Genomic DNA, 15337 nt, shown 5'->3' on the forward strand with positions numbered 1-15337 from the left:
GGTGGCGGCTGTAACGCTCCACCGCCGGCCGGTCGTACAGGTCTGGATGGGCTGATACGGGTTCACCGCAGCCAGGATGGAGCCGATGTATGTCTGGAGAAAACATGATGAACAGGGAGGGGGAGGGGGAGGGGGGGAGGAGGAGGAGGGGGAGGGAGGAGGGGGAGGGAGGAGGAGGGTAGGGGGGGAGGGAGGGAGGGAGGGAGGGAGGGAGGAGGGGAGGGAGGGAGGGAGGAGGGGGAGGGGAGGGAGGAAGGAGGGGGAGGAGGGGGAGGAAGGAGGGAGGAAGGGGGGGGAGGGAGGGAGGGAGGAGGGGGAGGGAGGGAGGGAGGAGGGGGGGGAAGGGGGGGGAGGAAAAAGACAGGTGTTGAGATAATATGCATGTTGGGTGTACATCTGGTTAGGGAGGCATGGGATTAAATGGTGTGTCAGGGAGAACTGAGAAGGAGATAGGGAAGGAGAGAGAAAGACAGAATAAAGAAAGACAGCAGTAAAGAGACAGAAATCTTGTGTGACAAATTCCCCTGTGGAAACATCTTCCAATGTTCCAAAGTAGAAGTTATTTTCTTTAAATTATCCCATAAGACGTACATCCGGTAATCCAATTTAAAGACAAAAACACAAAACACAAGGCTGTGATAACTTATTAGGCTTCTATTCCAAGACAGGGCATGGTAACAATCGGCCATAGCCTCTGAATCCCTCACTGCCGAAAAAACAAGTAGCTTAAGGTAATGTCAGCAACAGTCACCCTACACATGGAATCTCAACACACAGTTATGAAAGCTTCTCTGTGAAGAAACACAACACCACGTCAAGTTTACTTGACCTTTTTACACCCTATATTCCATGTCCTGTTTCATATTTCAAAGTCAAAGCAAAATAAACCAAACTGCTGGAATAGAAACGTCTCCAAGAAAAGCCTTGCAGTTCCCTTCGCTTTGTGGACATGACTAATGGACAACGAACAGAGAAGAAGAAGGGAAGGAGACAAATGAAATCTAATGACAAGTAAATACCAAAACAACTGGAGTGGGACTGCCATACACACTAGACTGTACCGACCCTGACAACGCGCCTCTGAAGTCATCCCCAGCCAAACATATCCTATAACCCAATCTCTCCCCAGACAGGAGCCCCTGGATGTTCCAGGCAACCACGGAGCCCAAAGTAGCCTCGCCTGGAGGACGAGATGAGATGCATTAGGGAGAGAGAGAGAGAGACGTCTCCGTCCTACAGAGCATCTCTGTCTCTCGCCCCCCTGAGGCCTCGCGGCCGAGCACAGGCCCCATTTCTCAACGTCAGTTAATCTCCGCTGGGGCCTCGCTGTGCCGGAGCCATAAAACACAACGAAAACATCTTAAGAGCAAACAACGTTATCTGTCTTTCTCCCCGAACAAGGCACAGAGCTGAGGATGGGGAGGTCGCAGGACCAGCACGGTCGCTCTTAAGGCCGCGATGCTCTGTGGGCGCCGTGGCCGCGTGACATAAATGGAATTTACCGTTCTTCCGAAAGCGTATTAAACGTTTCAAAAGTATTTGATTCTTGGGTTAAAAAAAAGAAAAAAGCAAGTGGATTAAAAAAATAAACGCATTCCTGATCTTGTTTTTCCTGGTTAGAAGGAGGTCAATCGTATTGTTTTTCAAAAACAGGTTGTGGTAATAAAGGAAGTGTCATGGCAACTGGCGTGTGCCTGTTCAGGACAAACTAAACCCTTTTTTTTTTCTTTTTACGAAGTATAGTACATGTGTGTCCAGTGTGTTAAGCTCATTTACTAAATTAATAGCTCATTAATGATCAAGATCACATATTAGGGATGAAGATTTGGATTTTCTTTTTTTGTCTGTCTTCTGAGCCCACGACATGCTCTTGTGGTTTTGGCCTTTGGCACTTATTTGGTTTTTCACAATGTATGCTTCATGTTTTGGCTACCCGCAATGTTTGGGGCTATCTCGTTGTTATGATCAAAGTGACCTATGCACTTTTGTAAAGCTCTCTCTTGGAAGTCGCTTTGGATAAAAGCGTTTGCTAAATTAATAAATCAAACACGGTAGCTGCACCTGGAATTAATGATGGATGCAGTTTGCTCAAAGACAATTATACTATTTATGTAAACGGTTATTAGTCATCTACTATGGAAATATTTGAATTGGGAATGTTCTGGTCACTGTTCTGGTCACTGTTCTGGTCAATTCAAAGCAACAAAACAGTGACAGTAACCAGAGCCCTTAAATCTAACCCTGTCCCATGTATTTACTGGGCAGTGCTGACAGTAGCTGTCCTGTTTCCAGGTTGTACCATGTGCTGTTGGGGAGGAGGATGTGTGTGTGTGTGATTGGGGGGATCAGGGATTTGTGTGTGTGTGTGTGTGGGGGGGGAGTAGGTGAGCTGTGTGAGTACTTCACCATCTGCTGCGGAACTGAGGGTGCCTTCATGTCCCTCGGAACTGACAAGACGTCAGCCCCAATGAACGACCCCAATGAATTACATGACAGTGATGACTGGGCCATGTAGCGCCGTACAACGAGCTACTGAACATCACTTCTCTCTCTTTCTACACCTTCTCTTTCCATCACTACATAAAAACACAGACTTACCCCCCCCCCCCCCCACACACACGCACACACACCAACATTCATCACCTAGCGACTATCTAAAACACGCCTGCAGCATGTTATATTCCACACGAAGGGAAGGAGAACAGAGAGACACACAAACACAGCATGGGTGGACGGCAGGGCTTAAAGAGCTGACAAACAGCCCAGGCTCACGTGTCTCGTTTGTTTGACAGAGAACAGATGTGCGGTATCCCCTACAAACAAGAACCGAACTGCACAGAGACTGTGTGTGTGTGTGTGTGTGTGTATTTCAATCAGAGGTTGAAGCATCAAAGTGATCAAGGTAGAGAGTATTCAGAAGCAATTTCTCTACTTTGCAAACATTTACATTTAGTCATTTAGCAGACGCTCTTATCCAGAGCGACTTACAGTAAGTACAGGGACATTCCCCTGAGGCAAGTAGGGTGAATTGCCTTGCCCAAGGACACAACGTCATTTGTCACGGCCGGGAATCGAACCGGCGACCTTCTGATTACTAGCCCGATTCCATAACCGCTCAGCCACCTCCCTCCCTACATACTCCCTCCGCAAACAACTGCCACACTGTGAATGAGATGAAAAGGAGTTAGCGAGGAGTATCGGTAGGTAAGATCAGTCACCACAACAAGGTCTACCACATTACATCCATCAACTCCAGCGAAAAGACAGTTTAAACTTCAGCTTGTCCATCTCCAAACTGCTGTCTTTAGTAAGCGCCGAGATATATGGTTTGAGATAAACTGTTTAACTTCTCTGTCAATACCATTGCCAAAATCTCTCTGTCACCTTAATCTCCGGTATTGTCTTGTATTGTGCTGAGGCAGCAGTTTTAATGGGCCACTAACAGACCGACCCAATTCATCCCCGAACAACAAAACAAATGCAAATACAGACATTTGAATGGCAGTTGATATGCCAATATTTACATAACAAATAATGATTTGGAAGCACATTCCAATTTGGAGATTTACACCACAACAGAGCACGCAGGAGTGAGACAGATCGAGTGTCTGAGAGTGTGTGTGTGTTTGATGAGGGGCTACTTACATTTAGTCATTTAGCAGACGCTCGTCATTATCCAGAGCGACTTACAGTAAATACAGGGACATTCCCTCCAAGGCAAGTAGGGTGAAGTGCCTTGCCCAAGGACACAACGTCATTTGGCACGGCCGGGAATCGACCTGGCAACCTTCAGATTACTAGCCCGACTCCCTCACCGCTCAGCCACCTGACTCCCTACTTAATTACAGTGTATATGTAAACACTGGAGGGGGGGGACAACTGACATGTGAGGTTCGACCTTTACGGTCTTATCCGGTATTTAATTGCTCAGACACGGTAAGTTTTTGTTTTCACATAAAAGCAAAAATGTGCTGCAAAAGGGGGACGCATGAACAATTTTCTCCATCTTTAATCTCTGTGTCCGACCGACCTCTGCCATAGCTTCCTCTTCTTATGGCACTCAGTGTATCATGTGAGCCTATGAAAGCCTATGGGTTAAAGTTTCTCTGCACAGCTACAGCAATAAACCATATATTTCCTTTCCTGTCCTCCCCTAATGCCAAGTTTCAGACTCACGTCTGCCCGGTAGTTTAAGAAAATTAAAGCAATAATCTCACTTCCTAAGTCATTCTAGGTTTTTTAGGTCATTATTCTAATTCACTAAAGATGTGGTCATTATGACGTGTCAAAATGTGTTGATGACAAGAGACAGACTGGGTTAGCTACGACAGACCATGTCTCAGATCAGAAACACCAAAGAATCATGTCACACTAGCTTTACATTCCTTTTAAACAGAACGGAGTCAGGTGGCTGAGCGGTTAGGGAATCGGGCTAGTAATCATAAGGTTGCTGGTTCGATTCCCCAGCCGTGTAAAATGACGTTGTGTCCTTGGGCAAGGCACTTCACCCTACTTGATTCGGGGGGAATGTCCCTGTACTTACTGTAAGTCGCTCTGGATAAGAGCGTCTGCTAAATGACTAAATGTAATGTAAATGTAGAACGGGATTCCAGGCAACAGATAGCACTCGGCTGTGGAAAAACCTATGTAGGCAAAGTCATACCTCTCTTTAACCCAATAAATTAGAGCCATTTGGACTCAATTAGCCCCCCTACCCCGGCAACAGTTTCCATGTATTCACCTAGCATGCAAGCTAATTGGCTGTGACCCACGAGAAGATCTGATTTGATTAGTCCAGCCAGACATTCCAGGGCAATTATCAAATCCACAGGTAAAGTGAATATGTTTCGGTATGACGTCTGCTAAAAAGTGAGTCACAAAAGTGGCATATCAACAATTTCCCCTTACGACGTAATCCAATTTAAATAGTAATGCAACAAAAGGAATCAATGACCTGGCATCGATTACATACAAGTATCAGAAGTTAATAGAACATTAACATCACCCATCAAGGAGTTCGACGACGGGCATTAAGTTCACCTTTATGTAGGCTTAAGACAAACACCCACATAGATTTGAGGCAACAGTGCCTCTCTGTTTACAGTGGTGATAGCCCTGGCTCCTGGTGTAACAGAAGAACACAGGGGGGTGTAAAATGAGAGCCATCGGCTTTATGAGACGGAGCAAGATAAATCTACCAACGGAGGAAATTAACTCCAGATTTTCTGCTCCAGCCTCAAACAGGGAGGCGGGTTGCAGAGCTGGTTATGAGTGGGGGAGGGGGGGGGGAGGAGGGGGGAGGGGGGGGGGGAATGTTAGACGGCGGGAGGGTACTGGATAAAACAAAAAGAAACCACTACAGTTTAGGATAATGGCTTGTCTTTGTAATCCAATTCAGAACCGAAAGGAACGGATATAAAACAAGTTTGTTTGTGCCATGCCAACATGACAGAAGGTTGCCGGTTCGATTCCTGTGCCTCAAAAATTATGTTGTGTCCTTGGGCCAGGCACTATACCCTTACTTGCCTCGGGGGAATGTCCCTGTACTCACTGTAAGTCGCTCTGGATAAAAGCGTCTGCTAATTGACTAAAATGTTCATGTGAGTATCAGAGGAAAATACATCAAAAGATTGAGACTTTTGGTGGACTTTTCGTTCCCTTGGTTGAGTGGCCACTTCTCCAGATCTGACAGTAATCTGGTCTGGCGCTGGTCCATGTGTACGGCTGCTGGTCCAGAATCAGGTCAGGAGACGCAGCAGAAAGCAGTGATTCAGCACACGAGGGAGAGCGTACACACACCACACACACCACACACAAAGTGTATGCGTCGTGTATGTATAGTGTGTCGTGTAGCACACATTTGTTCTCACCATTAGAGGCACATGCCTGTGAAATGACACAGGCGTGGCAGCTGTCTGTCCCAGCTACCAGTGGGCCTCAGCACAGACATGCAGACCTGTTAAAATAAGCCAAGCATTCACAACACTGAGACCCTGAGGTTCTCTCAGAAGGAATCTCTCACTATGGGGAATGAGCAGGGTGAAGAATGTCTCTGTTTGAAACTGGAAGTGGAGAAACTTCTCATGTGTCTGATTAGGAATAGATTAAGAATGTGTGTGTGCGTTTAGGGGTGTTTGTCTGACCTACATGCTCATTTCTCCACGTCATCCGAGTTCATTTAAGCAAACTGATGTAGGCAAACACTGCAAAGTATACAGGCAGTTTGTGCACGCATAAAGTACAGTTTTCTTTTCATCTTGTATCCACCCTCACAGACACAAACACACTGAAAATGACTTTCACTACACACACACACGTCTTAACTACCAACTCACAAGCACAAAGACACACATACACAAGAATATTCCTCCTTGCACATTACACACACACCCACAAAAACAACACACACTCAAAGCAATGATTTCAAAATGAGAGAAGATGAGAGGGAAAAGTTCAAGAATCTCCAATTTGACCAACTCTCTGCTGGGAAGGCCTGATGTGGAGAGAAAGAGACACTACGAACTACAGGACGGGGTGAAAGAGGTGTACAGTGGGAAAGACAGGAAGAGGGGAAAGGGAGAAGAAGAGAAGAGAGGTTGAACTGGAATCTGCATAGGAGAAGAGTGAGGCCACCACTCAACACCACAGCTGGTTGCAATCAAAGGTTGAAAGTTAAAGGCCTGCATTCTTCAATCAAAGCTCTGCGAGCTAGCTCGATGGCAACGTTCTCAAAACAACTCTGAAGCGCTAAAGGATAATTAGCACAGAGGCTAGAGCCTCTCTTTATAAAAGTAGAAAATAGAACTGAGACTACACATTTTATTTGAAACATGAGGTCATATAAAACGACGCACAGGGTCACCCTCCGAGTGCAATTTTTACCACCAAAGTTAACCGCAAGAACCGTATCCTAAACTACATGTCCAGTTTGTCGTCAAAGCAAAAGCTAGTAAAAGTAATTGAGATAGTGCTCAGACCTCATTCTTCAATTAAGTCCATTATATTTCCTCTGCTGTTGTAGTCTACAGGCTACTTGGCTCAGTTATACGAAGTATTTTAAGTACCCTACAGTCAGTTTAGCTACTCAGAGGTAGGTATAATGCATATGCATATTAGTGACTAGCTACTAGCGAGGTAGTGCTAGTGCTAAACTATGCAGAACCCTATGATGCCCTCCTCATTTTATGTACATGATAGAAGATATCTGCAGACTGAGAGATGGTTTTCTCATTAACATGTCAAGTCTGAGAAGAGCATTTAATTTTGAAAAATCAACACATGGAGAAGAAGAATTTCTTTTTAGCCAGATGAAAGATTGTGGAAAATGTCTTCTTGTGCCTGATGGTAAACATTCATGTTTAGCAGTACTCAGGGACAAGAGCTGGCAGGAATTTATGTTTGGCTTGTTATATTGCTGACAGACCTTTTTTTTTCCTCATTTTTGTTTCATTCACAGATGTTGCTGTTCTGTAATATGAATTGACATCCTGTTGAACAAAAAATCACAGCCCTCTGCTTCCAGAAGCTTCTGAATCTGTCCTGTGAAGATTTCCAACATAAACTCTTCAACTTTCTGACTGCAAACACTCGTTTTAAATGGTTCTTAACGTTAAAGTGTAATAAATATAACAAGTCAGATTACTTGAGATAATGTGATAAAGAAGCTGAGAGGAGATTGATCCTGCAAGTTACCTAATTTCCCCAACCCTGGTGCGATGAGCAGACCTGGTACAGTCTGTGTGCTTACAGAGACAATACACCACCATCACACTCTGTCTCTCACAAAGACCTTATAAGAACGCTAACCACCTATGGAATTAACGGGTACAGTATGGAGAATACAAAGAAAATATGTAGGACAAATATTTGCCAGCTCCGCTCCCGTTTAGATTGAGTCTGTAATGAATAAACCTGACCTGGCGTTCCCTCCTCCCTCCCCAGCAAAACAACCCAGAGACAAAGGCAGCCTTGTGTCACCATTCCCACATACTAGCCCGTTTAACCTATGACAAATGCCAACTCGTTACTATAATCATGTTTGAACACTCCCGTATGGTCAAAATTATCCAATCAATTCATCACGGTTGTCCCATGTTGTCTGGGTCATTTTCTGACCAGAAAAGTGGCATATGGAAAATGAGAGGAGCGGCAAGAGGAATTAAAGTATTGGTAAACCGAGGGATTACTTAATTATCATGTGAAACTTGTTGCTGGAGCCAAGAGATGGTTCCAATCCAAAAACGACTGCATTGCGTTTCACCATGAATAAACATATTGTTGTTTTCCTGACCTTGTTTTCCTGGTTGGATCAAGAGCAGAGAGGAGATGGAAGGAATTACACTCTGGCAGAAGGAGTCAAATTGTAATAGAAGAAGTAAAGGAATAGTTCACTGATTTAGAACTTCTTTTTAAAGAACTGTTTAAGAACTGTTTTCAGGTGTGAGGAAATCAACGTTATTTAATGTACAGTATGAAGGCCTGGGGATAGCAATCTAGCTAGAGTCACTATCCAACGACAACAATCAAAGCTAAAGTTGAGTCTCAATTTAAGAGCAAGTTAGGCCTCGCCACTGTTTGGCTTGATTCAGAGCATTTATCTAATCCTAACAGCAAACTGGACAAAAAACACATTTCTCTTTAAAACCTAAAACTACAGAATAATCAATTTGGCCCTGGATAAAGAAAATATTTGTAAACTTCTCAAGGGTTTGATCCAAAGCAAACACAATTACAAACCCACATTGGTGTGGAAAAACTAGGATAGCCTTCCTGGCTAGCGTAACCATGGCGTCGCGCGAGCCAAGCTTCCACTGAGACTACCACCGGAATACCAGCCTTTTAAAACGAGTGTCAAACCAAACAACCTAAAGCCCTCGTCACTCTCCCTCACACTCTGCAATCTATTGCTTTTGGCTGCCAAACAAGGAGCCCATTCACAGTCGACCAGGTCGAAGGCTTGATTTAGGAGGGGAGGGGGGAATCTGTGTGAAAATGGGAACGTCCGAGACGGAGGTTGAATCTTTGCCATCGAGGCGTGCGGGTGGGGAAGGGTGGGTGGTTGCACCTTTTAGTTGTTTTGTCACCCCGTCAACCCTGTATCCGTGGAAACGCTGGGATGGCAAACCCCCTGCTGCAAAGAGGTGGATCTCATCCAGAACTTTGGATGTCTAAATATCGACATATCTGGGGGGTGTTTACATTTAGTCATTTAGCAGACGCTCTTATCCAGAGCGACTTACAGTAAGTACAGGGACATTCCCCCGAGGCAAGTAGGGTGAAGTGCCTTGCCCAAGGACACAACGTCAGTTGGCATGACCGGGAATCGAACTGGCAACCTTTGGATTACTAGCCCGATTCCCTAACCGCTAAGCCATCTGACTCCCTGTGTTGGCGCTGTTCCTTTCCACATAGTATAGTTATTGTTCAGCCTATTCTGCGGTACAGTACTTATGCGTATCGCCAAGGACTACATTTCACTTCTACTGAGTTTCTGAAGAACTGACCACCACACAGACAAAGAAAAATTTTATACCCCATGTGACAAGAAATCAAAAAATAGCAGCAAAGGGGCCTTATTCTCTCCTACATAACCATGGAAACAAAGCGGAGCCATGATGCAAGATCATGAAATGCTTCTCAAATGCAAACATCAGATTGTCAAAGGATCATCACTGAGGATACAGTGTTGCAACATGTACCGTTAATGTGTGACGTAACTATTGCAAAAGCTGATGGTTGAGGGCCTGTTTTTAGGGTTAGGGTTTAATTTGAGTTGAATTTGGCTTTACCTCAATTGATTGTGACGTTACGTTTACTTTCTGGAACTCCATTGCTGTAGGTTACTTCACTATTGTATCTTGTGTAGTGTATCGCTTATGTTGACAGTTTTCAATAACCTGACATAATCTTCAAAGTTTTTATAGATGTGACAAGAAGCTACAGATTCTCTGACAGAATATCTACAATTACATTTATTCATTTAGCAGATGCTTTCATCCAAATTGATGTATGACATATTTGATGTGTACGAAATGTAGGCTATCCATGGGGAACATCTCATTAATAACCGCATGCCTCTTCTCTCTGACGGGTTAGAGTGAAAAGTTCATGAAGTTCTTTCTTCGAAACCAACAGAAGAATGTGAATTCCTCACTCCACCTCTTTTAAAAATGTTCGTCTCTGAGACTAATTCTGTCTCAACATATCCATCTCTTATCTGTCTACCTGCCAGCTAGACGTCTGGCTTCAGGGTTGCGTAATGATTTCTCAACCTCCACTATCCGCACAAGGGTGTGCATTCTTTTCGTGGCGTCGTATCTCAAAAAGACAGCAATGTACCTTGACGAGTATTTTTTTTTAAATGGATAAGGGCTTTCAGAATGTGTACCAAATGATGTAAAAGGTTGCTCTTGTTGACATTTTAAAGTGAGGTTAAAAGGGTGGTGCCGAAAAATATGCGAGTGCGTGTTAAAAGGTCTTCCCGTGGATGGATGGATTCAAAATTCTCCAAATGCCAGAGAGAAAATGAAATGACTCAATGAATCAGGCTTTTATGGCTTAGAGATATCTCTGCTCTTAAGCCTGGACAATCAGGGGGGCCATAATAAATGAATGAAAAACACGTCTGCATTCCTATCCTGGGAAAACCAATACTGTATGTGTGTGTCCTCTTTGTGGACTGACCCCACTATTCATCATCAGCCTCTGAGTGAGAAACATGTTTACATAGGAGTAGGGAGCTGTTAGAAAAAACACAGTGTATAGACGATTCAGCACTTTCGGCCTGTCAACTAATAATGTCCAGTGGTGGATGGTGTTTCTTCACATGCTAGAGCATATATTTCAAATGGAGACTACCATTTATCCTTTTATTGTTTGTGAGACTGAATGCGAAAACAAACTAGAATTATTTTCGGTGTCTGTCTTTGTATTTGTGTATGTCTGAGCGCACGCATGTGTGTGTCTGTGTGTGTCTGAGTTAATGTCTGTATTTGTGTGTTTGCGTGAGTGTGTGGGAGTCAGGTGGCTGAGCGGTGAGGGAATCGGGCTAGTAATCCGAAGGTTGCCAGTTCGATTCCCGGTCATGCCAACTGACGTTGTGTCCTTGGGCAAGGAACTTCACCCTACTTGCCTCGGGGGAATGTCCCTGTACTTACTGTAAGTCGCTCTGGATAAGAGCGTCTGCTAAATGACTAAATGTAAATGTGTGTGTGTGTGTGTGTGCAAACACTCACATAGATGCTCCTCTGCTGGTAGCGCAGGAACAGGTTGTGCATGATGGCTCCGTCGTGGAGGTCCTGCAGGGCAGCCATGTCCTCCACTCCTCTGGAGCTGCTGGGGTGCATGGGCTGCACCTTCTGCCTGGTCAGGGTGCTCTGCTTGTGGGAGTACACCTGGAGCAAGAGGATGAAGATGGAGGGAGGAGAGGGAGAGAGTGGGGGGTTAGGTAGGATGCAAAAATATTGTGGGATGATTCTGGGGTATCTTGAAGGGATAGTGAGAAAGACTAAATGTTTTCACTCTAATGTTACTACCCTGTTTTATCGGTTTGGACACAAAAATCAGTTATGAAAAACAGAATTTTGCAGCTACACTTATGATTACATATTTTACATACTGTTTGTTCCTCACAAGCTCAAGCCAGGTATGACATTAATTAAGTAGATACAAACATCTTGGTTGCACTGAGTGCTGTGGAATGGGGTTAAAGCTATGCTAACGCCTTCAAATATCAGGATATGGCCGGGACGTGAATCTGTCTGGTCCTTCAGCAAAAGCTGCTGTGAGCGTGGGAATCATTATTTTATAAACTCATTATTATGTCACACTGCAACTGAATAGTTTTATATGACCGAGAGATGGAAAGCACAGAGAGAAACTTCCCTGACCAGCCATTCTTCCTATGGGGCATGATTTACCACAGGGCCACCGAGGTCTTGACAGATCGGTTCATAAACCTGAGCACATGACTTCGCCACAGGTGACCGGCAAAACCTCTGAACGGGTCGAATCAGTTTCCAAGATCCCACCAGACAGTCCATATCTAACGTCGGCACCAGGAGTCAGGACACCTGGTGGATATCTTCTCTAGCTCCTAGAATACGCCCCCGAGCTGCCAAGTGTTGTTGATAGGCCCTGTGCTGTGTGTGTGTGTGTGTGTGTGTGTGGGGGGGGGGGGTGTGTGTGTGGTGTGTGTGTGTCTGCTTCTAGAAGCATTCTTATCCCCTCCGTCTGAGAGCTAGACCAAACAGTGTGTCAGAGACAACGTTCCTTCTGAGTGGTGCAGGGTCACAAATATCTTTAGTCTGTGACGAAGGCAACTTGAGGACTTGTAAAGCTGACCCATTAAAAGCTTCAACTGATAAAAATATGGACACATTTCAGACGTAATAACACATTTATTTCGTTATTTCGATGAGTGTCCGTGATTACACGTTGCTGCTTTCACTGTCGAGACTTATGTGTTATTTTGTCGTGTCTTTTCTTTATGTGGGTGTATGGTGTACTCTACAGTACACCATACACCCACAAAGGCAACCACTCCTTCTCAACTTTTAACAAGCAAGCCTTGTTAACATAAAAACGCAACTGCGTTTCCCAAACCAAAGACAGGCAGACAACGGACTCTACAGGAACTCTGGTCCTAGAAAGACGTGCACTCGTAGGGACACTAATGTGGCTCAGACCGTCCAGCCGCCCTCTGAGGAGATCTGGACAGACTGAGGACAAGATGTGGTGAATATGAGACGTCCTTGTGTAGGCTGGAATCCACCCAGAGGAGAACACACCACTCAGACATGCACACCGACCTAGTCATTATAGTCACGGGTTGACCCCAAGAGGCAGAGAGAGGGAGGGAGGAGGAGAGGGAAAGAGAGAGAGAGAGAGAGAGAGAGAGAGAGAGAGAGAGAGAGAGAGAGAGAGAGAGAGAGAGAGAGAGAGAGAATATATAAAGTATAACAAATATCAATTCAAGACAGAACACGGGTGGGAAAAAAGTTCTAAACGGAACAACAGTGAGAGAGAGACGCAGGAGAACGAGTGAGCGAGATGGAGTGGAAAAAAAAAGACAGAGAGCATGATGGGGGAAAAAGGGTGTCTTAATTAAGGGTGCACGACGTGCACATATGCAGGCACTTTCATAGACGGTTAAAGCGGGGGGGGCAATCAACGACAGGCCTCACAGTATCCCCAACACATGGGGGGGTCCGCAAGACAAAGGCAGGCACCAGAGGCAAGGAGGGATGGGGGGGGAGGGGGGGGTGAGTCTACAGAGACTGGTAATCTGTCACTGGGGGGTCTGCACACACAGCAGGCAGGAGGTTAACAGGAAGCCCAACACGGTCTGCTTTCACTGAAGGAGATCAAAGTATGGAGTGATTAGTATCTGTCTAGAATGCATGGTGTTGGAAGGAGGAGAGTGATGGATGGATGAAAGGGAGGTGAAGTAAACAGGGGGGGGAGCATCGTTTTGTGGCCGTGGCTGTAAAAGCAGAAGTACTCGCGTGCGCACGCACACACACGCACACACACACACACACCTTCGTAATCAGACTGCAAACACATCATATATTTCCATAGCAAGTGATAGTTTACATACTCACGGACACACACACACACACACACGTCTGTTTCCAATCATTCCCTTTCTCGCGTTTCCCCTCTCAGGACTCAGATAGGCTCCAGAAGCCTGAACCCCCTCATATTAAAAACACACTGAGGTCATGCGACGCTCCCCTCCTCCCTCCCCCTCCCCCCCATCTCTCCCCCCATCTCTCCCCCCACCTCCTCCCAGCACCCGAGCATCCCCTGTCATTAAAGCACAATCCTGGCAGCCACCCTCTCCCTCTTATAGCTCCCTCGCTCATGTAGCTGCCTCTCTCACTGCCCGCATTGCAGTCCAACCCTCCCAACCTGACTTCCAATACCAAAATATGTTGTTTTGGTTTGTTTTCACACTCATTGGAATATATCGTGATGTTTGCGATGTTTCGTAAAACGGGTCACTTCTTTTCCCTTTTCTATAAAAAATAAGATTTAAAAAAAATGTTTGCAGTGCTAACTGCTAACATGTGATCGCGATGATTTGACTTCCAGATCTAACCACAGGTTCGGTTGGGGCAGGGAAACGTTCAAAAGCTTCCATTTGGAACTTGAGTCCTTCTTAAAACACGCTACAAAACCCAGAGTTAGTGCTTCTTCCCATGTCCACGTAGAGGTGATGATGTCACAGAGACATATCTCGATTAGAACGGATGCTGTGGTTGGAACGGTGTGTTCTATGTGGGTTAAAGATTCCGTGCGTGCGGGTGCCACAACACCTAAATGATCCAAGCATCACATCTCCATAACCCTTCACAGGAATCCATCCATCGGCCAAGCCAATCTTTCCACTCTACAGAACTTGTTTTCGAAAAGACGACGACTATAGGAGTCCTGTCAATACGACTGAGTCATTATGAACTCTGACCTGGAAGAATGTTTAACACCAAGCCATATCAATAACTAATTATACATCTTCACCTCTCACACCTTTGTCCTCCAGAACTGTCACAACAGCAGGATATTATCTGGACAAAACATACAAGTTCAATACATAAACACATTAAGACAACATCAATATGTTACTCCAACTCCGTGAGTAGCATTAGTCAGTTGAGTACAACTCATATCGGCCGTATCTCCAGTCTGACGGTAGCTCTACGATGACAACAGAAGAGGAATACAACTAGTGTCAGCTCATCTTTTCACACCTTAATCTCAGCCAAAGTGTCGCCGACCCCGAAACTCTTTTGATTCAAACAGCTTCAACGTAGATGTATTGTGTTTCTCGCCGACAGGTGTTAAAAGCTGTGGCTCACGCAAAGCTCCCTCCATGACCATCCAAAGCAGGTATTGAGGGAACGAGGCGTTTCAAACTGCATGCATTGCTTTTAGCCCTCCAAGTCAACAGAATACATTGTGGTGTGTTTCTCTCAGTTGAAAGCCGAGGATAATCCAGGGCCCAACAGAAGCCACAAAGGACAGATACACATAAAAGGCGTACCTAACCTCAATCTGGTCTGCTGTGCTAGACGAGATCAAGGACCTCTTTGTTACAGGACTACTCCCTTGTGATGTTCCTGATCATGTGTGTGTGTGTGTGTGTGTGTGTGTGTGAAGGTGAATGACCACTGGCAACCACTCTAGGGGTGTGTGTGTGTCTCTCTCTCTCCTCTTTTTCCCTCTCCCTCCCTCCCTCCCTCCCTCCCTCCCTCCCTCCCTCCCTCCCTCCCTCCCTCCCTCCCTCCCTCCCTCCCTCCCTCCCTCCCTCCCTCCCTCCCTCCCTCCCTCCCTC

The 15337-nt window shown here is 45.4% G+C and overlaps 1 protein-coding gene across 1 annotated transcript in view; it reads right to left on the minus strand.

Annotated features, from left to right (window-relative positions):
• myo10 (myosin X) overlaps window positions 1-15337 on the minus strand; it is an 82092-nt gene that overhangs the window by 40005 nt on the left and 26750 nt on the right. The window contains 3 exon segments of the mRNA XM_067252778.1: window positions 1-45; window positions 48-93; window positions 11235-11393. Coding sequence (XP_067108879.1) covers window positions 1-45; window positions 48-93; window positions 11235-11393 — 250 coding nt within the window.

This window comes from Osmerus mordax, chromosome 16 (assembly GCF_038355195.1).
Source record: "Osmerus mordax isolate fOsmMor3 chromosome 16, fOsmMor3.pri, whole genome shotgun sequence".
NCBI classification, from domain to species: Eukaryota; Metazoa; Chordata; class Actinopteri; order Osmeriformes; family Osmeridae; genus Osmerus; species Osmerus mordax.